This window comes from Lepidochelys kempii, chromosome 1 (genome assembly GCF_965140285.1).
Source record: "Lepidochelys kempii isolate rLepKem1 chromosome 1, rLepKem1.hap1, whole genome shotgun sequence".
Classification (NCBI taxonomy): Eukaryota; Metazoa; Chordata; order Testudines; family Cheloniidae; genus Lepidochelys; species Lepidochelys kempii.
In genome coordinates, this window is record NC_136380.1 from 142470107 (window position 1) to 142496606 (window position 26500).

Consider the following 26500-nt stretch of genomic DNA (forward strand, 5'->3'; position numbering starts at 1 on the left):
ATTGTGACTGGGCATGCAGCTAGCCAGTAGGTATGTGCAGCTGCAGAGATTCTGGCACTAGAGGTACACTTTTTTTTTTTTTTTAAGCCAGATTATATCACATAATTACTTAACTATTTGTTACACTGTTGCACTTTATCTTCACTCATGTTCTGTGGCAAAGGTTCTGAGCATTTGAGTTTGGATTGTAGCTTATATAGAAAATTTCATTTTAAATTATTTAAGCACAGAAAAATGGAGTGGCCCAACATAGAATAGACCATTTGAAGATGCATCTTTGGAAGAAGTGAGGCTCTCTCTTTCCTCCCACTTCCTTTCCTTTCTTCTCCTTGTCTCAACTTTTCTCTTCTAGTTCAAGTCTTGTACTGTAATGTCTTATTCAGACGCTTCCCTGCGTTTAGATTTTCTTGAATAGATGTGCTAGGAGCATTTTGTCAGAGTAGTGCCGCATGGGAGTCCATCGCGCCTATGCTCTGAGACCTCCAATTCATTTCCAGGACCATTTCAAGATGATGATGGTTTTGACTGATGAAGTCCTGAATGGTTTGAGTCCTAGCGTCTTTGAGAATAAGGCGTCTGTCCTCATGTGGTACTGCAGCAGTTGAAATCAGGGCTTTAGTTAACTGTCACTTGCTGTAAACTGGAAGCAGCTGGTGGCAAGATGATTTCAGTGTGGGACCTTTGGTTCTGGAACTCTTTATTGCCCAGTGTTTGATATATGAATCTGTTGGCCATCAGGACACGTTGCAAAGCCTATTTCCTCCCACTTTTCCCCCTTCCCCGAGCTTATGGGTAGACGTGAGCATTGGGGTCATTGTTGATCATCCTGTTTTATAGGTAGTTCTGATGGATTAACTGCTTTGGAAGGAATTTATCGGGTTTTTGATTCATTCAGTGAGCTTTGTACCAGCTTTTATTGTACATGTACCTCAGTCATATGATAAGAAACATTTGAAATATGAGTAAATATATAAAATGTTAAGCCATGTATAGCATGACAGCTCAGATACAGGACTGGTCCATAATATTCACATCCAAACAGACAGGAGCTATAAAGCCTGTATCAAACCCTGTGAAATTCCTACGGTTCACATAAGCTTTATCTAATAATTCCAAAAATATAACTCCCATTTTAAAAAATACTAATTCAAAACTCTGATGTGGATATAAACCCCATGCACCCTGTCAGTTACTAATGCCCTTTGACTTCATTCATCTTCTTTTTTTTTCTTTTTTTTGGTTTCTTCTCTGTGTTACATGGATATTTGAAACTTATGTTTCTCTTTTCAGGTGGCACAGCCCTCCTTTTAGCTTGCAAATTGCTTTTAAGTGCATTGAGGGGAAAGAGTGATAAATTCAGGAAAATCCAGGTGTTGTGAGAAAAGCATTTCTGTTGCTATTTCTAGGTAGTTCTTGAGCAAGATCAGTTCTGGTCCATTTCATAACTGACTCCTAACTGGAATTATTTTTTACTTAAAAAAACACACCCCAAAATATTAAAACATAAAAAGCTTTTTTAAAGATGGTTTAAAAAATAATCACTTATTTTCTGTCTTTTGTTTACAAATTGGGAAATTGGGGTCATCCTTTCCTTCTGTTTAGAATTGGGTACTTACACAAGAAACAAAGTTTAGCTTAATTATCTTTTAAGCTAGTATTTTGTGCTAAACTGAATTTCATACAGATGCTGTAAGATTCTACTGTGCTCTAAAATGTAAGAATCATTATTTTATATTATAGAGTCATTAGTTTTTGGTTTGCAGTAACATTTTTCTTTTTTCTTTAGAGAACAAGTACGGTTTAATGGATTTGGGATTTTTATCTTTATTGTATATCCTGGAGCATTTGTCGATCTCTTTACCACCCACTTGCAACTTATATCTCCAGTCCAGCAGTTGAGAATATTTTGTGCAGGTAACAGGTTATGTTAAATCTTAATCTGTCCAACAAGTTGTTCTTTTGCGTGTGTTAGTATTGGTTAACATTGAAGACACCATCATGTTTTTCAATTCTTTATGGTTTTAGTCTAGTTACTGATGAGCAAATGTCCCTGTAAAGAATAACATCTCCAAAATTGGTATCATGTGGCACCCTATTTGGCAATCTTGGTGGAGAGTCCAGGAAATGAATGGACAAGCAGACTAAAATCTTCTCTTCCCCCTAAAGGTGGTCCCTCTGTTTTTTGAGACTGAGATACATTGTTGGGTGATGGGGAGAAAATGTATAGTAACACCGCCCATACTGATCTTGTTTGGGGGTTTTTTCAAACAAGACATTAGTCTCCAAGAGGTGGAACAAACTTAAAAAAAAAAAGTTGTTGTATGCTAGATTCAATTTAGGAATAAAAGGTATGGCAGTATAGCTGTAGGAAACATTTTGGACGTACAGCTTGAGTTTCCTGGGAGGTCATTTTAAAAATGAGTAATTATAAATAATAAAAGTTAGGGTATCCGTTCCTACTGTCTTTACAAAATATAAATAAGTTCAGCATAACTTATAATAAAAGCAACAAGACCTGGTAACTTCCAGCAATGGGGCTGTGATTCTCCCAAACCGGAGAAACCTTACTGGCTTTTTTTGGGGGAAAGGAGGGGTATGGGAGGGGGAAATGGAATAAAATCGGGGAAAAAATGGGTGTTTACATGAAATGAACTACAAAATACATAGTGTGACCCACCATTTCTGATACCCTTATTCACACTGAATAGTTTAATTCCATGAGTACTCCTATTGAATTAAATGGACGCACTCTTGCAATACGGTGTTACTCAGTGTAAGCAAGAGTATAAGAATCTGATCCTTCGTAAGCACTTTTATTCCTTAAACATTAAAAGCCACATATTAACCAATATGAAAAGTTTTAGTTGTTATGAGTTTAAAAAGTAAATATGAAGAAAATGATGTAATTTCCTTTTTACCATTTAATGAGAGTGACATAATATGTAATATGGGTTGCCCCTTGCTGTTTTAACTGTAGAGATTTTTTGTCTTTTGTACCTTTTTTTCTTCTCCATTTTGATGGCCTGTGGATTAATGTCAGGAATGGTTGGTAAGAGGAGCTTCTCTAGGTGTCTGTGTATTTAATTCTCTTAAGTTCCCTTTTCCATTTAAAAAAATGATACTGTATGATTTGGAATGGTCAGCAGCACCAAACTTTCTAACTTCAACTTCAGTGCATTGATCTAGAGCAATAGAAAACATCTTTTAAGTGGACATGGCCTATATTCTTTATTTTGCATATTTCTAAATACTAATAGTAAAGCCTTGAAGCATACTAGCTGCATAATGACCAGCCAGTACAGGTGTTGAAATTTGGGCAGGATTACCTGTCACAGATGAACACCCCATGGCAGTATTACTGCCCTGTTCTACAAGCGATGCAATCTGAGTGGATTTCAACACAGCATGTTAGTCATCTGTTCCAGGGGTTCTCAACCTTTTTCTTGCTGAGGCCCCCCTCAACAGGCTATAAAAACGCCAGGGCTCAGCAGGGGGACTCGGGTCTCCAGGCTGGGAGGGGACCCTTAGGCATAGGCATAGTTTTACTTCTGTTTGGGGGGGCAAGAGCTGGGAGGGCTTGAGTCAGCTCTGCACAGCGGGGTCCAAGGAGGGAGCACCACCTCCACCCCCTGACTCACTCAGCAGGCCACCCAGCCTTTCTGGGCTGTGGGGGGGACGCAACCAAAAAATATAACTCAAAGGGGGGAGAGTTCAAAAAGTTTGAAAACTGTCAGAGTGCAGGGAGGGAGTTACTAAGGGCTGTATGAAGTGAAGGGAGTAGCTCAGGGTGCCGGCAGGGGGGTAGCTCAGGGTGCAGGTGGGGTGTAGCTAGGGACTGTGTATGGGGAACGGTGTGGTTCCCAGCTTGGGGCGGGGAGATGCTGGGGCTCCCAGCTTCAGCCCCCCGCTGCTCCTGGCTTGCGGGGGGAGGCTTGCTGGCTTCAGCCCCACACCACTCCCGGATTCAGGGCTTGAGTGGGTGCTGGCATCAGCCCTGCGCCACTCCCAGCCCCACGCTGCTCCTGGCTGGGGTGGGGGGACTGCTGCTCGCAGCTTGGGCAGGGGGGTCGTACCGCCTTCAGCCCCACGCCGCTCCTGGCTTCAGCGCTGGGGCTAGGGGCACTGGGCTTCAGCCATGGGCTCCGCGGACTCCCGGTTGAGAACCACTTATCTATTCTATGGTTTTAAGGTTGCCCTCAGGAAGGAAGGGGGCTGAAACACACACAAAAGGAAACACACAATTCTTTATTCAGCTTGTAGTTCAAAATGATCCTGGAGTTATAAACTCTATCTCCTGTCTGGGGCTTATTGTACCAGAGAGACCTGCAGCTACCACACAGTGGAGCTCCTCCACCAATGCTGTAGGAATTTGGAGACGCAAGGATTCTGTTACTGCTGGGGAAAGTGGTATGTTGGTCTGCCTAGTGTATTGCTGCTTTACAAAGACTTTGGAAATCTGTTGTTTCACTGAGTACTGCAGCTATAATTTGTTGCAAAAGAGCTTTTAAGCAGAGCACACCAAAGCTAAGCAGTGTTAAGCAAAACAAAGTAATTCTATATCCCAAACATATCAATAAACCAAGCACTTTCAGTGTAGACATATCTTTTTTTTTTTTTCCCCCTTTTAAACTGACCATTTCTTTAAAAGTCAAACACAGTCCAGGTAGCCCAGACAGAACTGAAAAAGAGGAGAGGTCAAGGTCCATAAATGCCTCATTGCAGCTGCTTTCCACTATTGCATTTTGTGCGGGAGCAAATAACATTTGTAAGCTATGATTAAAAATGAATTCTGTTTTTTGTTGACTAATAAATGCCAAGAACAACTCTTGCCAAGCTTGAAACAGTAAACGGAAATGTATGTAGTGATGACAGGTAACAGTAGAGGCAGATTGCCATGGCCATACTTGAATGAACAGTTATCAGTTAATTGTATCAAGTAAGTGCATTTTGATACAGCTAATAATGCATTTTAAAAGATGAGATTGGAGTATTTAACGATGATTAGGCATATTGTGCATTAAATTTTACTAAAAGCTTCATTGTTTGGCATTGCTGATTATTTGTTTATTTGAGGAACTGAATGAGCTTACTCCAACTTTTGAAGACCTGAAATCTAAGTTTAAATAATAGAAATCAGATTTTTATTATGATTGCTGAAGAAGTAGGGAATATACACTGAAAGTTTATTTTTGTAGCCCTTTCAAACTTTTGAGATATAAAAAAGTATATTTGTTGTGCAGCAGATGGCATCATAAGTTCAATAATATTGAATGAGTGTTAAAATAAAGGTTGAGATTTGGATAAAAGCAAAAGAATTCCATGTTCTCTATTTATATTCCCAAGTAAAAAAATATTTTCTCAGAGGAGGGTACGTTTCTTGTAGCATCTTTGAAGAGTCACTGGAATGTATGTACTTTTTAATGAGAATTAAGTAGATTTTAAGAAATTGTTTGAGTCTTCAGTTTGGTTTGTTTTTTTGATGTTGCTTTGTGAAGTCTTTGTCTTTTTAAATACATCGAAGACATCATCAAGGGTGCTGCCTGAGATTTACCTTTAAGGAATGTAAATATTTTGACAAAATTAAATTGACCTCCCAGCCTCAATCTTTCAGACCTTTATTGCCTTGCGTATCTGGGATGGATAAAATCACTCACTCTTCTAGATTTCTCTGCCCCCATTCCCACATAATGAACTGTACTGTCTGCATTACAAGCTGTACTAAAGTAATTGTGCGTTTTAAAAAATGGCATGAAAGCTAAAATGAAATGGTTGTTGCCTATTTAATTTATACTGTTGTTTTCATTATTTTACTTTGGGATGAGGGGAATTCATGCTCAGGGTTTTAGTTTACGTGCCAATTTAGTTTCAGTCAGATGTGATTTAAAACCCACATGGAAAGAAATCCCTTTAAAAAGGAACTATTCATGGAAATAACGACAAACCCTTAACTGGAGCATTGCACAGACAGAACTTTGGTTCACATTCCCTTTCTGTGGCCTCAGAATCCTGAAGGAGAAATCGGATTTTATAAGGCTCATAATGATGACTCACAGTGAGTATCCCAAGGGATTATCATGAGATTCCATTGCATCTTATGATTGGTCCAGTGGGAGAAAAATGAGTGGGAGAAAAATACAGTGGGAGAAAAATGAGTTTAAAAGATTTTGAACTTTCTCTTATGTAATAAATCGTTACAGTACTGTAAATGTGGAATTGGATCATATCCTTCTCAACAAGATACTGTAAGGAAACTCCGTCACTGGAAAGTTGCTATGAATTGGCCACACAGACTATTTTTGTCCAAGCAAACAAGTAGAACTGGAAAATTTCTGTGCTAGGTGTTGAAAGTAACCCTGTTTTTGGCTTCCTAAGTTCACACAGCTTCCTGTGAAGCTTATGCTTGCCTTAGTAAGAAAAGTGATAGACTAGGAAGTGCTGATTGCACACAGTAGTTTCCTGGGACAGCTTTGGGCCCAGATTTTCCACTCAACATTTTATAAGTATTTTATTAAAGACTTAGTGTAGCTTGATTATTGGGAGTCTATCAGTCTCTTCCCTGCTTCCTTTTTTGGACTTATATTCTCCCCCACTGAATATATGGTACCACTGCATAAAGAAAAATCATTGTAGTTGATTATCAGTTTAATACAAATTAAACCACCCCAGTTCCTCTCTCTCCCATTTGACTTACGTGAAGATGTGAATGTTATGTGGCAGATATCAGTATCATGCTTGCTATGGTTTTTTTTTTAAGAGACTCTAAAGCTGCATAACCAAAGGAGTGCTTGCTTTGGCACTAATACTATAAAGACTTAAGCACTTGAATAACTCTATGAATATGAATAGTCCCATTGACCTCAATGGGGCTACTCCTGTTGGTAAAGTAATTCATGTGCTCAAGTCTTTGCAGGATTGGGACCTTTATCCATAAATCAGTCGGCTAATTGTGTTCATAGCTACTTGCAGTCATTCCAGGAAAGTTAGTTGGAAAGACACTGATATTTTACAGTTCAGAAACACTTTTTTGTTAGTTACTTGTGCCAGTGTTTCCTTCGAAGGTCAATATTTTTTATTCTCTTTGTAGGTGTCTGGCATAATTTTGTTCTTGGTGTTGCGAGTCTCATAGTTCTGTTCCTGCTGCCAGCAATTCTTTTCCCATTTTACTACACGGGTGTTGGGGCACTTGTCACTGAGGTCACAGAGGTATGAACAGGTCTTGAATGATTAATTATATGCTATGTGACCTGAAACATTTCATTGGCTAAAATTTGATCACTGCATGAACACTTTGATCACTGCATGAAAATTCTTCTTCCGGCATTTGAAAAAAATGTTGTTTCAGTTAAGATTGCCTAAAGAAATCGTATAGACAAACACACTTCATTAGAGCACAGAACTAACATTTACAAAACATTTCTATGCTGGACCACAAAACATTTTGGATAGGGCATCCAAAGTGCGTTAGAACCACAAGTCCCTGTGACTGTCACCTGGACTTGTGCGCCTAAGTCCCTTTTGGCACTTTTGGACATCCTATCCTCCTCCTAATAACTCAAACAACAAAAAGAAATGGTCTGTAAAGACTGTTCTTTAACTACCAAGTTAATATAATTTACTATGTGTATTTTATTAACATTTCAAATTATTAGTGTTTTTACTTAGAGCAACACAAAGTGCACATGAATAAGAAGTATTATATGTCAGTTAATTAAAAATGGTAGTGGTGAGTTTTACAGGTTGACTTGCCTATTTTGCATTCATTTTATTTTAATCTTAAACTTATTTTATTTAATGAATAAAGATGTATTTTTATCTATTTACCTTAACTGAATATTTCATTTCTTTCTGATGTCAGATCAGTAGACTTTTGGATTATACAACCTTAACACTTAGTTAATGAAATTTTTCCATTTGTTTAATTTTCTGTGTACTCAGATAATTTTGTATTATATTTCACTGTCAGAGGACAATCTTGCATGTAATACAGTCTGATTATGATGATTAACATGCTAGAAAAACCAAGTGCAGTTTTTAAAAAAGATGGAGAATTTTGTGCATTCTCACATGACCTTGATTGGGTTTATTCACACTTGATGTAGAACAGGCAGTTGATTTTGTTCCTCTCCCTTTCTGCCATATGTAGTCCAAGCTTGGGCCCCAATCCTGCAAACACATACATGAGAGTGAACTTCAGTTAAGTTTTGTGATGGTTCCAGGATCCACCTGTATGGATCCAGTGGCAGGATCGGGGTTTTTGAGTAGTGTAGGCTGCCACTAGGAGAACTGAAAAACATTTTTAAAAAATCCTGCAATACTTCACAGGATCCAGCAGACTCTGTTCTTTGAGAAACACACACTGTTTAGCTGACAGTGTCCTGATTTTTCAATGATATTAGTAAAAATCTAGAGTGAACTTCCAGCTTTAGTTTTGTTAATTTAAACTGATGTCAGTCCCAGCTAATGAGAGAGAATAACAACGACACTGGTTCAGTGACCCAGTGCCAGTATAACATACGAGAACAGTATCTTCATAAATGATCTGGAGGATGGTGTGGATTGCACTCTCAGCAAATTTGCGGATGATACTAAACTGGGAGGAGTGGTAGATATGCTGGAGGGCAGGGATAGGATACAAAGGGACCTAGACAAATTGGAGGACTGGGCCAAAAGAAATCTGATGAGGTTCAATAAGGATAAGTGCAGGGTCCTGCACTTAGGACGGAAGAACCCAATGCACAGCTACAGACTAGGGACCGAATGGCTAGGCAGCAGTTCTGCGGAAAAGGACCTAGGGGTGACAGTGGACGAGAAGCTGGATATGAGTCATCGGTGTGCCCTTGTTGCCAAGAAGGCTAATGGCATTTTGGGATGTATAAGTAGGGGCATAGCGAGCAGATCGAGGGACGTGATCGTTCCCCTCTATTCGACATTGGTGAGGCCTCATCTGGAGTACTGTGTCCAGTTTTGGGCCCCACACTACAAGAAGGATGTAGATAAATTGGAGAGAGTCCAGCGAAGGGCAACAAAAATGATTAGGGGTCTGGAACACATGACTTATGAGGAGAGGCTGAGGGAACTGGGATTGTTTAGTCTGCAGAAGAGAAGAATGAGGCGGGATTTGATAGCTGCTTTCAACTACCTGAGAGGTGGTTCCAGAGAGGATGGTTCTAGACTATTCTCAGTGGTAGAAGAGGACAGGACAAGGAGTAATGGTCTCAAGTTGCAGTGGGGGAGGTTTAGGTTGGATATTAGGAAAAACTTTTTCACTAGGAGGGTGGTGAAACACTGGAATGCGTTACCTAGGGAGGTGGTAGAATCTCCTTCCTTAGAAGTTTTTAAGGTCAGGCTTGACAAAGCCCTGGCTGGGATGATTTAATTGGGGATTGGTCCTGCTTTGAGCAGGGGGTTGGACTAGATGACCTCCTGAGGTCCCTTCCAACCCTGATATTCTATGATTCTATGAACAGTGTTAAGACTGTCAGGTTGATCCTTTGCTCCCTGGGTCAGTAGGACCTGGGAGCACAATGGAGGCAGCTTGCTGAGCTTCTGGAAAGGGAGTACCTCATATCTCTTGAATAATCAGCTACTCAGAGCATTATTGATAGGTAAAGATGACAGGCATGAAGTCTTTCTGGGATAAAAAAGGAGCTGACATAACTGAGGTCCTATGTGGGAAGAGAAAGGGAGAATTCCCTGGTGTACTTCAACATTATGGCTTCACTCCCCCAGAAGTATAGGTGAGCCTTGCTTGTCTGAAACTCTGAGGTGTTAGCTTCTGTCTCTTGAATATAAAATTAGTTTTTTTAAAAACAAACAAAACATTCATTTGAATGAAACTAATTGCCTGAGGATTTCAGATGTCCCTTGAGAGATTTGGATAATTGAGGTCTACTTGTATATGAAATGAGACACTCTTTGTGGAGGAGTTTGTTTTCCTAATGTCCTGCCTAAGATTAAAATAATTAGGTCTAATAATCTGAGGTTTTCTGTTTCTTCAAAAAAATAGCTTATTAGCTTAAGTGTCTCTTGGACATTTAGAAGAACTATAAACTAATCCCAGCATTATTAAGAATGGTAGTGTGTCTGACTTCCTTTTACCTTTGCAGGATTCTCCTGCCAATGGTCCCAGAGGTCTTTTTGTTGGGGACCTTGTAACTCATCTGCAAGACTGCTCAGTTCGTGGTGTGGAAGACTGGAATTCCTGCCTAGGAGAGATCTCACAGAAGACCCAAATTGGGTACTGCATAAATGCAGCAACCCTACAGCAGTTAAGCTTCCCAGCCAGGGGTATGATTATTTGTATACTCCTTATAAGTATTGTCTGTTACAGTTTCCTTAAAGATGAAGTTTGATTTAGGATTTGTTAATGGGTCAGATTTTTGGTTCATCAAGTCTGGTATCCTGTCTTTGGCATTGACCAATATGCAATTCCTTTTTGTAAAATACTGTATTTGAGGAGGTGGAAGAAGAATTAATTTCTCTTAACTTCTGGTCATTTTAGTTTATGGCATGACGAATGAGCTTTCATTCCTCTTTGTAAAATTGCATATACAAGTGTTGCCTGTAATAATCCAGCTACAGTGTTCATCTCAGGGACCTTTTGCAGGTTGGCTTATTGCTTTGACTGATTTGGTAGGAAAACATGAATTCTGTGAAGGTGTGTGGGGTGTAAGGTAACAGTGCTCTTTATTATGAGTGCTGTTGCAGATCATCCCACTATGATTAGGTTGGTTTTGTTTGTTTGTTTATTTATCAAAATCTTTGCGAACTGTGAATTATTTCTATTTCTTGATTCTGGGTGTTCCATCTAGAGCAGTGGTCTCCAACCTTTTTCCACACAAGATAACTTTTTGAATGGAAGTGCAGCCCAGGATCCACCCTGCCCCTTCCTCAAAGCCCTGCCCAACTCTCTCCTCCCTCTCTCCATCGCTTACTCTCCCTCCCCCTCACTCACTTTCACCAGGCTGGGGTAGGGTGTTGGGGTTCGGGAGGGGGTGCGGGCTCTGGGGTTCAGAGTGTGGTACGGGGCTGTGGGCTGAGACTGGGCAGTGGTTTCGGGTGCAGGAGGGGGTGCAGAGTGCAAGCTCTGGGAGGGAGTTTGGGTGCCGGAGCAGGTAAGGGGTGCTGGCACTGGGGGAGGGGGAGGTCAGCGCTGGGGCAGGGATTCGGGTTGCAGGAGGGGGTATGGGATGCAGGCTCCGGGAGGGAGCTCACGGCTGGGGGTTGGGATACAGGGTCCCGCTGGGCGCCACTTACCTCGGGTGGCTCCCAGTTGGCGGTGCAGCAAGGCTAAGGCAGGCTCCCTGCCTGCCCCAACCCCACGCCGCTCCCATCCCCCCTCTACCCCCTGCTGCGGGGCCATGCTGGCCGCTTCTGGGAGCAGCGTGGGGCTGGGGCAGGCTAGGGATCCTGCCTTAGCGGCAGCCCTGCTATACCACCAGGCTTTTAGCGGCCGAGATCACGATCGACTGGGAGAGTCTCCAGGATCGACCGGTCGATCGCGACCGGCTGGTGACCACTGATCACCAACTAAACTAAAACCAATCACACTAAACTAAACTAAACATAGATTAAACCATGTCTTGCATGATGCCCAGGAACTTTTTAGGGTTTGGTTCAAGCAAACTGTGATGGGGACTGAATTCCAAAGGTGAGCGTCCTCAGCTGAATAAATCCTCCCACACCAACCTTGGGAAGTTTGTTTTAACTTTAAGACTGCACAGCAGTCACCTTCCAGATGTTCTTAACTGCCCTACCTCAGTATAGAGAGATTGGCAGTCTCTTGAGTAACCAGGTTCTAGACCATTTGAGCTTTAAAGATTGTTCCCAACCTTTTGCATTATACTTGGAAGTAAACAGGGTGCCCGGCCAGCTCAAAGGCTTGGGTGTATGTGTTTTTGATGTGTACTGCTCTTCATGTGACATTCAGAATGCTAATTCTGGTCCCAGTGGTTCCTTCTATCTTTATAATCTATTAATCTCTTTTCCTATTATGTAAATCTGAAACTGGTATCTCCAAATGATGCCGGGGTCAGATCCCAAGCACTCAGACAAACTAAGTTTGAGTCACTCTCCGAAGGAGGTTAGGGCAGCCTTGCCACATGCCCATAGCTGGATTGGGAAGGTAAGGGAGAAGCAATGCTGAGATGTTTCCAGATCCCAGCATACCAAAGATAAATACAAGAAGATCCCTGCGGTCCACAGGAGTGTAATTTCAGAGGCAAGGGTAATAAAACTGCATATTTTGTAACCCTCTTATTCCCATTTGGACTTAAGTACCAGAGTTGATTCTAAACCCAGTGTTATACCAATAAAATAAAAACCAGCAGGATCTTATTAAAGGGAAAAAGGCAAAATACCACATTTACTGTGAATACAGAAAGAATCATAGTAAGCAGTTAGTTATAGCTATAACATTCCATTCAATCTCATATTTATTCACACATTCATTCATACAAACATACACACACACACCCACACAGATTCTGCAAGGTTGTTATCATAGTTACCAGCCTTAGAGTTGCTCATGCCAAGCCACTGGCCAGGTGGCCTGGACATGAGGAGGGAGCAGGGCCTTGTCAAATGCTCATCTGATGCTCCTGGAAGTTGGTTTGCAGAATCAGACCCCAAAGTTCTCACTTTTTAGAGTCTATTTTTATAGGAATTTCTTCCTATGCCAGTCTATGGGAATTGCTTCATCATGCTGTTGCTGAATCAATCAGCAGATAGCACATTCCTGACGGCTCCAAGATGTTATCTTGTTCTTTGGTTCTCCCATTCTTGAGGCTGTTGGGTGGATTCCAGTCTGTCCTCTGGGGGGGGGGGGGGTCCTCTGGTTATTTCCACTTGATGCCTTCTTCAGCCGATGGACACGGGACACTGCATTCTTAGGCTGGCACCTCCCTGATCATTCAGTTATTATCCACACCAAGCATCCACCACATACATCCTCTATCTCTATTTTAATCACAATTGTTAATACAACAAAAGGGTGGGGAGTCTCTGGGTGCTGTTTCTGTTGTTACAGAGTATTGCTTTGAGTCTCTCTCTGTGAATTGCTTTGAGAACAGACTCTGTCTTAGAATGTACTAACACAATTAGCAGCTTGCAAGTTTCACACATAGAGGGAGAGAAACAGTACCAAAAACCAAGAGATCTCTTAATTAGTAATACCCTGGAATTTAAACTATGGGGAATCAAACTCATTTGTGATTTTAATACAGAACTTCTTTAATATGATCCAACACCAGTGGTGTATTGTGTTAGAAGCCTGTGGTCCTTGCCACCGCCCCATCAGATGAGTCTGTCTGCATTTCTCAGTGGTGAGCCTCCAGCAATGATAGTCATTCCTCTGAAATGAAATGAACTCAGTTATTCAAACTGCAGTAGTTGTCATTTGTCAAAATCTCAACAGTTCACATCTCAGCATCCTTTCTGTTAATACGTTGTATTTATAATGAGTCTATATTGAAAATGGACCCTAGGCACTTTACAGTAAAACAAATACAGAATAAACAACTAAAACAGATATAAAGCCATAAAGAAATCAGTGTGCCAACAGCCACCTGAAATAAAAATAATTTAAAATGTATTTTTTAAAGGAGCTAATTCCATGATCATCCACACATCAAAAATATGTCCTTGCCTAGCCCTAAGGCTACAGCCAAAAAATATGTATAGTACACTTCTGCACCTGCAAGCCCCAAGCTCCAAAACTCTGTGCTGTTGGACCTCAGAGAGTACAATGGTATATAGGATGCAGGCAGCTCAAGCCTTGTCTGCATATAGAAGTTGCACTGGTTTAAAAACCTACTTTAGTTAAACTGGTGCAACCCTCTACATGGGCACTGTTGCGTTGGTTTAAAACTGGTTGGTATCCATTTAGTTTGCATCACTAAGTCCATTTGAAATCAAATTATGATTGTCCGCACAGGATTTTGCACTAGTTTAACTAATCCATTTAAAAACACATTTTTAGCTGAACAGGAGCCTCAGAGAGCTGTCAGGGCCCCAGTCCATTAAAAGCTTTTAATGTTTTAAAAATTATATTTTGAAGTTGGATCATTCCCAGAGCCAGTGAAGGGAATGCAACGCCAGGTAGCAGAATCCCTCTGCTCACCATTGGTGCTGGCAACAGATCAAACTATTTTGTAACAGTATTCAATAAATTATAGTAGTCTGTGTATTAAGGTGATAAGATCAGCCTGTGGGAGAGATGGCTGTAGTCTGGTGATGTTCTTAGGATGAAGAAACTCATTTACAACGATCGCTGACATCCAAATCAGGATCTCTAAATTAAAATAATTCATTATAATTCAGCAGGCTACAGAAATGATCATTTGATTTTATTCAGAGACGTATGTATTTTTGTGATTTATTATGAATCTGTCATTCTGTGATCGTCTAAAAATTAGTTGGTTGTGTTCCTCTGTAGTCTACAGAAGACTTGATGGCACTGTTGAATGTTGTAGTAACAGCAGCCTCACCGATGTTTGCTTTTCATACAGCAATAACTTGGACAGCCACCTGGTAAGTTACTTTAGCTGATGTTCAGCTTGGTATCACAAATGTGTACATAATTATACAGTGCCGTGTGTAGCACCTTCAATCTGAGCATCTCAAAGCACTTGACAAATATTAATTAGCTAAGTTTCACAACATCCCTAAGAGGTAGGCTAACCTTCATATCCCTGTTTTCCAGCTGAGGAAACCGAGAGACTGTATGAATGGTATGGTTATGTGATTTGCCTAATGCAGTGGTTCTTTTCCTAATTGCCATTGTGGGCCACATATGCAGCTTTCTGTGTGTTACATGGGCTACATCCACACAATATATATACAATTTGTATGGCCCTCAGGATGTCACATGGGCTGCAGCTGTGTGCTGATTGGGCTACAAGCGGGCTGTGGATTGAGAACCACTTGCCTAAGATCACACAAGGAATGTGTGGTAGAGGTAGAATCAGATCCCATTCTTCCTGACTACATGCCTTTAGCCAGGGGACCGTTCTTTCTCACTTTGCTTATATGCAGCCACATTTTATACTTTGAAGGCACAACAGTTGTGAGTAAATACAAGTGAACAAGAGACCAACAGCAGCTCTTGAGAGCAGGGGGGAATTGTTAAACGTGAGCTCAATGCTGCCAGGTCAGAGAACTTCAGGATCTGAAGCAGCAAAGCATTGGAATAGATGCTCAGCATTAAACAGCTGAAGTCGGTGGTCTGCACATATGCCTAAAGTTAAGCAAGTGCTGTGCTGGATCAAGGCCCAGAGTGTTCAGCTCCTTTCAACCTGTGCTGCCAGTGGCTGTTGGCTGAAACCCCCCGTTTCCCTCCTCTTCCTCTGACTTAATCATCTTGTAGAATATGGGGAAATGTTAAGTGCTGCTGGGAGATTTTACACTCCTCTCTATTAAAATATAGGAGCCCTATTGAAAAAGTAAGTGTTTTGAAAGATGCCACATTGAAAATGGTGGAGCAAATTCAGCAGTTCTTTCAGGATCCACAGGAAAGCACAGGTAACAGCAGCGCTCTGCCAGTGTTCCCCAGTCCTGACCTGGAGTAACCACCTCAAGAAACAGAGCGGAGTTTATTCCCCAAATCCATTTGGTCCCTCTGATGTGAAGCTTCCCGTTCCAGTGATATTTTTTGTGGGGATACTTGTCCACTACAAATTGGACATAAATGATTAGTTCATTTAATCTTGAACACCAAATAGCCATCAGCCCTAACAGCCCCTGACCTGCACTGGGTTCAGATAAGTCATTTACTTATAACACTTTGAGGTTCTTGGATGCATGGCTGCTGTTTAAGGGGAAACACTTTTTCAGGCTTTTGATGTGCAAGGGGACTAAGATGGCTGCTCAGCTGCTTGAGCAGTTTTTTAAGCTGCTACTTGCAGAACTACACAGCAACAGCAGGGGACTTCTGAATGCTTTCTCCCATCCAGCATGATAGAGACTGGCATAGGGAGGAGACTAGATTCCGGTTAATGGAGAGAGACAGACACAGCCATGTGTGCAGGCCCTGTACTGCCAGTGTGGCTGTTGGCTGAAACCCCCTGACAGCCTCCCTTCCTTGAGCAGGGACAGAGAGGATAAACTGTGCCCCAGCTTGCCCCGAGGAACAAGAAGCAAGCCTCCATAAGCCTCTAGGAGGGGATGAGGAGAAAAGATTTCATTTCCTCCTGGATTTCACTGCCCTCTCCCTGTCCTGTGGTGAATGGGAGAGAAGATCCTGTTCTCTCAAACTGCAGAGGGAGTGGGTATGGTAGGCAGACTCAGGAATGCAACATTGCATTGGTTGCTTCAGGTCAGAATGATCTAAAACTTAGCCATCAGAAGTGCCAGGCATGTTCGATTTTAGGATTTTTCTTTTAACAAAAGCTTTAATTCGCAGATACCATGGCCATAAAAACCAAAACCCCATAGACCGACTTTAGCTCCATGCTGTAGTATGGTGATATGTATTTCCCCTGGTTCTGCTCATTCCCAATTGCTTGAACCATCCTGTCCCTACTATATTTAGATTTTCAGCTAATGTACATGTTTATACTAATCCTGCTTTTAATATGCGCACACACATGCCCCTATGCCTTTATGGCAGAATGCCAGGCTGAATATGTTCGCACCTCTGTGTTAGTGTATAGGGGATCTGCAGGGCATGCGAGGATGTACACATACATTAAAACAAAAAGGATCAGAACAATATTCTTCCTATCCTAGCTGCAAATCACGGAAATCAAATCAACTTTTTCTGTTTCACAAAGAAACATGCAGAACAGTATATTTGTGATCTAAATTTGATAATTATTTAAAATGTCCTTTGCAGTATACCTGTCTGCCAGCACGAAAAGCTATTGAGGCTAGCCAAGTCTGTCGAACCAACATGGATTGCCAGAAGGATTTTGTTCCAAGTTTGTGTGTGACACCTTCTTTAGAAAATCAGACGAGACTAATCAGAGTGAAACATCCACCCCACGTTGATATGTTGTTTGTAGGACACCCAATGCATCTTCAGTATACAGGTTTGTATTATTTATGGGAGCATTTAAATGAAGAGGGTTATGGCATGGTTAGCTTTGGCAGGCTGCTTGAATAAGGTATTGGAAGGCTTGCCAGTTTGCTTTATTTGTGCAGAATCCATTCCTAGCTCCATTCTATTGTTCCTTTCCTAGTTACAGCCAGTGGAGGTGCTGGAGTAATTAGGAATAAAAGTGAAATGTGCACAACGCAAAGAGGTGTAATTGTAGTAGAAACAATATATTAGGTGACTGCTTATTCAAAAAAAGTGTGAAAGGGGCACTTCAACAGATCTCACTTGTCCTAACAGGTCCAATTTGTGCATTGTCCCATGTGTGAACAGCACAAGGCTCTAGCACGCTTCAAAAGCCTTCAGGGAACCCCTGGATTGGAACAGACACAATTGCTCCTTTAAACCCTGCCCAGTACACAAATGTTGCTCCAAGTCCACATGATGTCTTCCTTGTAAATATATAAGGGCTTGGTTTTGCCACACTTACGCATGTTGAGTAGTTTTTTACTTAACGAGAAGTCCTATTAAAGTAAATGAGACAACTAATAGATTAAAGAATGAGGAGGACTTGTGGCACTTTACAGACTAACAAATTTATTTGGGCATAAGCTTTCGTGGGCTAAAACCCACTTCATCAGATGCATGCAGTGGAAAATACAGTAGGAAGATCTATATACACAAGCTTTCGTGGGCTAAAACCCACTTCATCAGATGCATGCAGTGGAAAATACAGTAGGAAGATCTATATACACAGAGAACATGAAAAAATAGGGGTTGCCACACCAACTCTAACGAGACTAATCAATTAAGGTGGGCTTTTATCAGCAGGAGAAAAAAAACTTTTGTAGTGATAATCAGGGTGGCCCAGTCCCAACAGTTGACAAGAAGGGGAAATATTAGGATGGCGAAATAGTTTTTACTTTGTATAATGACCCATCCACTCCCAGTCTTTATTCAAGCCTAATGTAATGGTGTCCAGTTTGCAAATTAATTCCAATTCTGCAGTTTCTTGTTGGAGTCTGTTTTTGAAGTTTTTTTATTATTGTTGGAGTATTTCGACTTTAGGTCTGTAACTGAGTGATCACGGAGGTTGAAGTGTTCTATCTTCCTACTGTATTTTCCATTGCATGCATCTGATGAAGTGGGTTTTAGCCCACGAAAGCTTATGACCAAATAAATGTGTTAGTCTCTAAGGTGCCACAAGTACTCCTCATTCTTTTTGGTGATACAGACTAACATGGCTACTACTCTGAAACCTAATACGTTAAGTTACTACTCATCACGAGAAAAGAGGATCCAAACCTAGCCCTATGTTATCAACCCTAACCAGTCTGTAAACAACATGGGCCAAATTCTGCCACCTTTACTCATGTTAAGTACTTCCTTACTCTGGGCTAGATTCTGACTCACTCCTATGCAGGCTATTCAGGTTGTGGGTCCAGGCACATGGGAGCAAGTTTGTTACCTGCTACGGTGAGTGGAGAATGGGCAGTGCCTTTGCTCCAGCGCCCACTCACTGGCCAGAGTAGCCGATCCAGTATGCGGTAGGTAGTGATTTGAGACTGGTTTAGACAAGTGGTAAGTTATGCCCCCTCTCCAGGAGCAAGGAGAAAGCTGGGGAGGAATTGTGCCTCCAAGGTTTGCGTCAGATTCTCAGTCACAGGACTATCTTGGGTGGTACAGTGTGCACTGCCCCTTGGCAGGGCTGTGCCTAAAGTCACTATCTAGCCCCTCTGAGAGGTCCCATTGAAACAGTCCTTATGAAGACCCCTTTTAGAAGAGTGTTCTTATTCAGGAAGGAATTGAAGCACGTGTTAAAGTGGTTTCCTAACTAAGGGTAGTCTAAAGCATGAGCTCAAGTGCTTTCCTGAATCAGGGCTGGAGTTATGTACTGCTGAGTTTGAGTAACAATGGCAAAATCAGGCCCTGTATGAACAATGATTCTTTCATAAATATGGCAGCCTTTATCCTTTTCTGCTGGAATGTGGCTGGGAGGAGAGGTTATTTGGTGCAGATATTACTGAGTACTTTTAAAATATGATTTTTATTGTATTCTATTTTTTACTCCTTATTGTTTGCAGTATATCCTGAAAGTCCAGAATATAATGTCTTGTCATGTTGTTATTTTTGTCCTTTTTCCACCTGGGGAGCATAGACTTGGGCCTTTGGCATTGACATTTAATTTTGCGTTTGCTGATATTTTATTCAGTGTACACCAGAGCTCTAAGAATTGTGTGTGATAATTATTTTAAGCCCCCTTTCTTGGCTTTCTAACTGAAAAACACAAAACACTGTCAGTATTCTTCAAGCAGCTGGTATTGTTCTGTTGTGTTTTCAATACATTTCTGATGGAGTAATGGAATTTTAGTGGACATTTCCCACTAGACTAGGATTTCCAACAAAAAACGGCTTTTTATTGTCAGGCACTCAAAAAAGAAATGATCAGGAAATTACTAAATTGCTGCTGCACTTGTGACCTTAAAGTGTTGTTCTGCTGAACTGAACTGAAAAGTTACTTTATGAAACAGAATTGAGGTTGAATGATTTACTGTGTTTCAATGATTCCCTTCTCAAATGAGCTTAGTTTGCAAGTAAAAAGATGCTTTTTTTCCTTAATAGCCATTACTGCAAACTCAGCTTACGGTCCGAGTCAAATAGAGTTCTTTCCCTCTACCATATCAGCACCAGTAACAAGATAATGTAAGCCAGCACCCAAATCCTGTATTCTACAGCATGCAGATGGGCTGCTACACCTTCATGGAGCCCTATTGCCTTCAGTGAGGCTGTGCATAAGAGCAGCTGTCTGCCCAAAGCACTGTACGGTGCAGGTTCGGGGCCCAAAGCAAGCTATTCTCTTCTGTGGGTTGCATGGGTGTAACTGATTGGAACTTGGTAAACAATTTTGTGATGATGCAGGAGGAGGATCTCACTCTTAGCTGTGTAAATTTTCAAATAAGAATTATTAGTCGTTAAAAACATCCCTCATTTGTCAATAAAATAAGCCAATGTGGCTCTTAATACTCACAGGGAGCAGATGTGCTAAATAAGAAGGTGACACTTTTACATAGTCATTTTTCGGAGTAGCCTTGTATTTAACCCTTCCACCTTTTGTGTGTGTTATAGTAATCTGAATAAATTATCTCTTACTCCTTCTCCAATAACATTGTTTAAATTTCTACCGTTTATTTTTATACAGCTCTAGATAAACGTCTTGTAATTTTTTTTCACTGTTTTCTAAATGCATTAATGTCATTGTCATGATAGTCCTGAAGTATGGAGTAGCAGCACTTACTCCATAGTTGAGGTTGAAATGAGCTTCCAGTTGTAACCTGGATTTTCCCTTTGAGTGGGAGGCTAGTTTCTTCTTGTAAGCCACTATAATGTCCTTAAAAGTACCAATTCCCTCTTAAATCTCACATAGCCCATCTCAGCCCTGGTTGGACTTTTTCGGGGATATTTGATAAAGTTGGAAAATAAGTTTTTAAGTGATGGTATTTTAGATACTTTAATTGTTTGCTTTTTGAGCATTTGCCTTTTTTTGGGGGGGGCTCATATGTTTGAAGTGATTTTGCCTGCAAACCCCAAACTTATTTTGTTGGCCTCATGAAGAAGAGGTGCACTTTAATGTTGTGAAAGGTGTTATGGGAGGATTAAAAATATAAAGAGTTATTTCATGTGTAAGGAGCAATTTTGCATATAAACATTATCATTTATAATATATATGGTGCATTTGCTAACACTAGGACAGGGGTAGTCTATTTTTTGTCAAGGTCCAAATTTCTTGGTCAAGGTATAATCAGGGTCCAGACTCTAGAGAAAATAATTAATAAAAAATTAAAAGATTTGGGGGTCCATTCAAAAGCGTCCTGTGGTTCAGATTTGACCAGCGGTCTGCCAGTTGACTACCACTGCTCTAGGATATACTGCAGCAGCTGTTGGGTAGAGCTGAAGATAGATCATCATGAATTGTGGGCTAGGCAACTGAGGGGAAATGTGAGGGGTGGGAGTCTGGAAGGGTGGGGCATGGTCTGGTGCTTGAGGATTGTGGGGCATATTGAGTGGGTGCATGAGTTATGCTTCCCAGTCTCAGAATGTGGGAGGAGGTTCTCGGGGGGGGGGGGGGCAGGGGCAGGACAGTGGTAGGCTATAAAGGAGTACAAAGAACCATGGGGGTATGGAAGAGGTTTAAGGAGCCTGGGGGGCATGGAATGGAGAGATGGCATGGATGATAAAGTGCGGGCGATCAGGGTCAGGCATGGTGGGGAGTATACCAGGAGAGAGAGGGCAGAGTGCATGCACAAGGCAAGGAGGTGGGAAGGCATGGAAGAGGGTGAAGAACTATGAAAAGCAGAGGACATAGAGGGGACTACAGGAGGTGTGAATTCAGGAAACAGACATCTTTTCTCCATGTTATCATAACATTTTTTAGATACAAAACTCCAAATTTTGCAGTAAATAAAACTTCCCCATCTCCCTCTACCACCTACTATCCCTATAGCCTGCCTATGTTTAACACCTCATACCTCACCCACCTCTCTCCTCTGGGCTTGCTTTTGCTTCATGGGGTCTGTTGGAGCATGGCATCTTTGCTTATACACAAGTTCAGTTCAAAATTTTGGTGTGTGCGCTCACAGAAAAATCTTTTCAAATATGCTAAAATAGAGTTAAGGTTCAAAGTGAGGTTCAGTGGAATCCAGCTAATACTAAATCAGTCAATCAATCATGCTTCTTTTACAAAACTTCCACAATTTCGAAGAAACCCAAATGTTGAAGGCAATGGAGACCATCTACAGAATCTGGACTCTTCCCTAATGTCTGAGAACTCCTCATCGCGCGTTAGCACCCCGGGTGACTTACATTGCCTTACATGAAAAGTGAAAGTTTGAGAAAGGTGTAAATGACGAAGGTCAAGTCTGCTCAAGAAAAAGTTGGCTGGAATGGCTAGCTTTTGTTGGTAACCCCGCTCCTAGTTGAGAGGCATCTTAGAGTTCTTTTGCCAGTATAGTTTATGCCAATTCCCCAAATAAACTAAGCAAAATTGACTAAGGGACATTTTTTGCAGATATAAGTACATGTACACTAGAGATTTTTGCTAAAAGTTTCATATAGAACAGCACCCCTTACTGATGATACTAGCACAAATTTCTAATGCAGACCTGACCTAAAAACGAGGGGAGTGGTTAGAATGGAAACGTTAACACAACTTTAACTGCCTTTCTTGCTGTAATAGTCATTATTAGGTTACTCAAATCGGGGCTTAAACTATACAACATGTTCTTTAGGAGTACAGATGTTCACTTGTGATGTGTCTGAAAGCATATCATGTGCTTTAGATTTGATGTTACATGCATAGTATAAAGTACTAATTGTGTAATGTGATGTGTTGATTTTTCCTACTATCATTATGACTGCATCTGACTAAGAAATAATTAAGTGATTGTGTCAATGCGTTTTTTTTAAAAGTCTGTATTTGGGACAGTTCTTTATCCTGGAAGAAGTGTGGAAAACAAATAAAAATCAGATTTGCCATGCTACGCTGCTAATCTGAAACTAATTGTGCTATGTCTGTTGAATTGCCATTTGGTTTCATTTGCTGCTTTATTGCTTTTTCATTTTCTTTTTGTTTCAGTGAGCCTCAGCAGTTTTGTACCACGACACAACTTTCTGAGCATAGATCTGCCTGTGGTGATAGAGACCATGTGCAAGTATCCTTTGAAGTGTTCTCTTAGAACAAAAAATCAAATTGTTTGCAGTTTGCTGATCCAGCAAGATTTCAGGTGGATATCATTACTAGTTTTAAACTAGCTGCTTCTACTCTGGGAGCTGGACCACAGTTCTGAAGCATATCTTTAGGACATGAGGTGTGACTCATCCCCAAACTGATTGTTTGTGCACATGTCTAACTCAGAATGAAACTCCTTGCTTGCTGATGTTTGTAAGAATAATTCTGGTCACTTTTTTCTTTTTTAACTCTTGATGGTGAGTTTTTAGAGCTCTGATGAGAATAATAATTGTCTTGTTCTGTTCATTCCATCTGAAGCACCTGGCATCTGCCATTCTTACAGTCCTATGTTCTTCTGTTTTGTTCCTTAGCTAATCTCAACCAGATATCTAATTTCACTGTCAGGAGCCTTGGCAGTTATCAATGCAGTACCCTGCTTTGCACTGGATGGTCAATGGATATTGAACTCTTTCCTGGAAGCCACTCTTGCTTCACTGATTGTAGAGAAACAAAACAGAGAGCTTGTTGGCTTTTTAATCTTGCTTGCTGGCAGTGCACTTTTGGCTGCCAACGTGGCACTGGGACTTTGGATGGTGACAGCCCGATAGTACATTGGATACATTTCTGCATCTGATTACTTCCATGAATTCTCCAAGTACGCACACAGGAATGAAATCCATTGCCTTGTAAAACTTGCTCTGTCTGAGATAGGAATAAATTCCTTAAGATTCCATTGGAAGAAAGATTGGTGATTGGAGTTGTATGTTCATTTAACTCTGCAAAATCTTGTGCAGATAATTAATGGAAAAGTTGAAAGAATAAGAACTGTTCTCTTTTAATATTGTTTTCAAAGCACTGTGATCATTTTGGAGAAATTACACTGAAACAATTTTACAAGGAAAAGACTCAGGCTTGGTGAATTTAGATTCCAAAATGAAGGAATATATGTGACATTGAAATCTTGTATACTGCGGGGGGAAAACCTACTTGAGCTATGTTTTATAATTTGAATAAATATGAGATGCTCTGCATTGGCTCTGCTCAACCAGTGCAGATTTGGGTTGTTGGGTTTTTTTAAATTAGGTGGTGTACCAATTTGGAACCTGAAAAACTGAAGTCTGGGCTCACTTTTTATATTGATGCAAGCTCCAGGTAAATTATTGCCATGTGTTCGTGAGGAATGAGTCATCCTATGCTTTAGTACCCTTCTCTTCCAGCTGGCTGTTAAGACTGGAAGCATGTTGTCCTCCCAAAGTAGATGAAATGTCAATTTCAATGATGCCAATGTCAGTTGATAAATGGGTATGTGGAAGAATGACAAAACCTACCCATATGTTGTCTATGTTCCTTAAAATATTAAGTGTGTAATATTGTGCACCACTGAGAATATTTTTGAAGATACTATTTTGTGCATCAGCAATATCTTGAAAATAATTTGAAGTTCTGGTGTCCCAATAAGAATCGTGATTGCTGAAATAATACTATGCAGAATTATTCAAAAGTGAGTGGTAAGGTTAAGTGTGTGTGTGTGTGTGTGTGTTTGTGATTCAGAAAGTTAAATGTTATACTTGTTTCTGAATGTACATCCTCTGTAGCCATGTATGCAGTAGGATTGATATACAGTACCTCATTGGTGTTTGTCTCTTCCTAAAAGAGTTACTTTCCTTTATCAGTATTCATTTTAATCAAAGATGTTTAATTGAGCTTGGTCTTGGGTCATAGCTGAGAGAAAAAAGAATATGGTGATCTCTAAAGTGACCTATGTTGGCATGTGGCTTTGTCTTCCAAAATGTACAGGGGCCAAGTGATAGAAGCCTCTGTAATTTTAACTGAAGATTGAGTCCTATTCCCAGTGCTGCATGCATGCCCTGATAACTGCGGTATCCTGTATTTGACCATTGGTGTGTTACTCTGTTTTCTCGCTATAGCCGCACATTTAGGAGAATACAAATGGAGTGCTGTGAAAAATGTTTTCTCCTTAGATAATGTGAGCAGTAATGCACAGGTCGAAAGAACATGTTCATTTACTTGTTTTTTTGTTAGTTTGCTTGACATGTCTTAGATACAAATATTTTGAATTTACCTCTTTCATTTTTCTCTGGTCTGTCTTCTGACACATGTTGTTTGGCACTGACCCTAACTCAGTAGAACTGATCAAATTTGTTATTTAATGGAACTGTCTTCAGTAGTTTAAAATCAGATGATCACTTTGTATGTATTAGAGTTGCAGTAATCTTCTCATATATAATCGTTAATGCCATTATGGCAGTTTCAAAAATATTCTTTGGGTAAAGTTTTAAATATAATATTTTGTACGTTAATATTTGTCCTCACTGCAGATATTTGTGTGACAATCTGTGCAGGCACAGTACTTGTCTGAGGGTGTGTAAAAAGGAGAGAGAGAGAAAAGGTGTTCTCCAGTAACTAGCTGCAAGTCTACTATAACTGTTCTGCTAATATGCTGCTGAATTGAGTCCCACTGCTCTGAAATTAATTGGTCATCTAATGTGTCCCCTTTACATTTGATTTAAAAGAAAATAATTCAGTTAATTTTGTTGTGGTTAGTGTTTCTGAAAGGATCAATTTTGCCACCCTTTGGGCTTGTCTGTACAGCGTGGCAAAGGGTGTGATTTGTGAAGTGCTCTAACATGTTGCAGTCTTATTGTCCCATGTAGACCCTAATGGTGCTCTCCAAGGGGTATCAAGCTCACGTTAACTTAGTCTTGTTGAGACCTTTTAGAGTGCTCCTGCAGGGTTTACGTGGGGCTGGGAGAGGGCAACCTGTTAGTGCGCTTTACAAATCACAGCCCTCTGGAGTGCTTTGCCGTGGCAAGTAGACAAGTCCTAACTCACATGAAGTAATACGGTATTCTGTAAAAAGGCCCATTAATTTCAGTGGGTCAGATTGTGCCATCACCTTTTAAATCCCCAGTTCAACAAAGCACTTAAGTGCATGCTCAAGCTGATCTCTGTTTAGCAAAGGACTTAAACGTGTACTTAACTTTGTACATACTTAATTTCACTGAAGTCTAAGTTTTGCTGAATAGGGATGGATTTAAGTATGAGTTTACGTGCTTTGAAGTAGGGCCTACAGCCATTGATACAGAGATCAATGGGGACCTTGCTTAAAAGCTAAGATAGAGTGGGACTATTTGTGCACTACAGTAGTACCCGGCTTGAACAAACCCCTAAACAAATAGCTGCTCAGATTGGTTCAGCCTCATTGTCATGTACTTCTCTCCCAGCAAGTAAATTACTATAAAGGAAAAGTGCTATTTTGACCGTACAAGGTGCTCTCATTATTGGATTTTTGTTTTTTGTGTTTTGTTTGTTTCCTGGGAAAGAATGCAGTTCAAAGAATACGGACTGGGATAACTGACGGTTGTGTGGGTTTTTTGTAAACTTTTAGGTAATTTGTATTGTACAAAGGAATTTAACGTTGATTCTTCCTTTAATGTTTCACTGACATAAAAAGCTAAAATGAAAGTGAAATCTTTGTGTGTTTTCTCTTTATTTCAGTGGACTGATTAGAAGGCAGTTGCTCCTCTAAAATAGATTGCAGCAATATATTTACAGGATATATTGAACTGAGGAGTGTAAAAGAAAAAGAAGTTGGATTTTGGCTGGGTACCACTAATAACTTCTGTTTTTCTGTGTAGAAATCTGTATCAGATGGAAGAAGTGCTGTCTAATGGTCAGAAACATTGTAGGTAGCTCTTAATTGAAAACTGGCATAACTGTAT

At 40.6% G+C, this 26500-nt stretch overlaps 1 protein-coding gene across 1 annotated transcript in view; it reads left to right on the plus strand.

The window, feature by feature from the left end:
- Positions 1-26249, plus strand: part of MBTPS2 (membrane bound transcription factor peptidase, site 2) — a 45602-nt gene extending 19353 nt beyond the window's left edge. Inside the window, exons 5-11 of the mRNA XM_073357292.2 lie at positions 1787-1914; positions 7085-7203; positions 10107-10287; positions 14435-14529; positions 16832-17027; positions 22665-22740; positions 23143-26249. Coding sequence (XP_073213393.1) covers positions 1787-1914; positions 7085-7203; positions 10107-10287; positions 14435-14529; positions 16832-17027; positions 22665-22740; positions 23143-23365 — 1018 coding nt within the window. The 3' untranslated portion in view covers positions 23366-26249. The remainder of the gene's footprint in view (positions 1-1786; positions 1915-7084; positions 7204-10106; positions 10288-14434; positions 14530-16831; positions 17028-22664; positions 22741-23142) is intronic.
- The last annotated feature ends 251 nt before the right edge of the window (positions 26250-26500 follow it).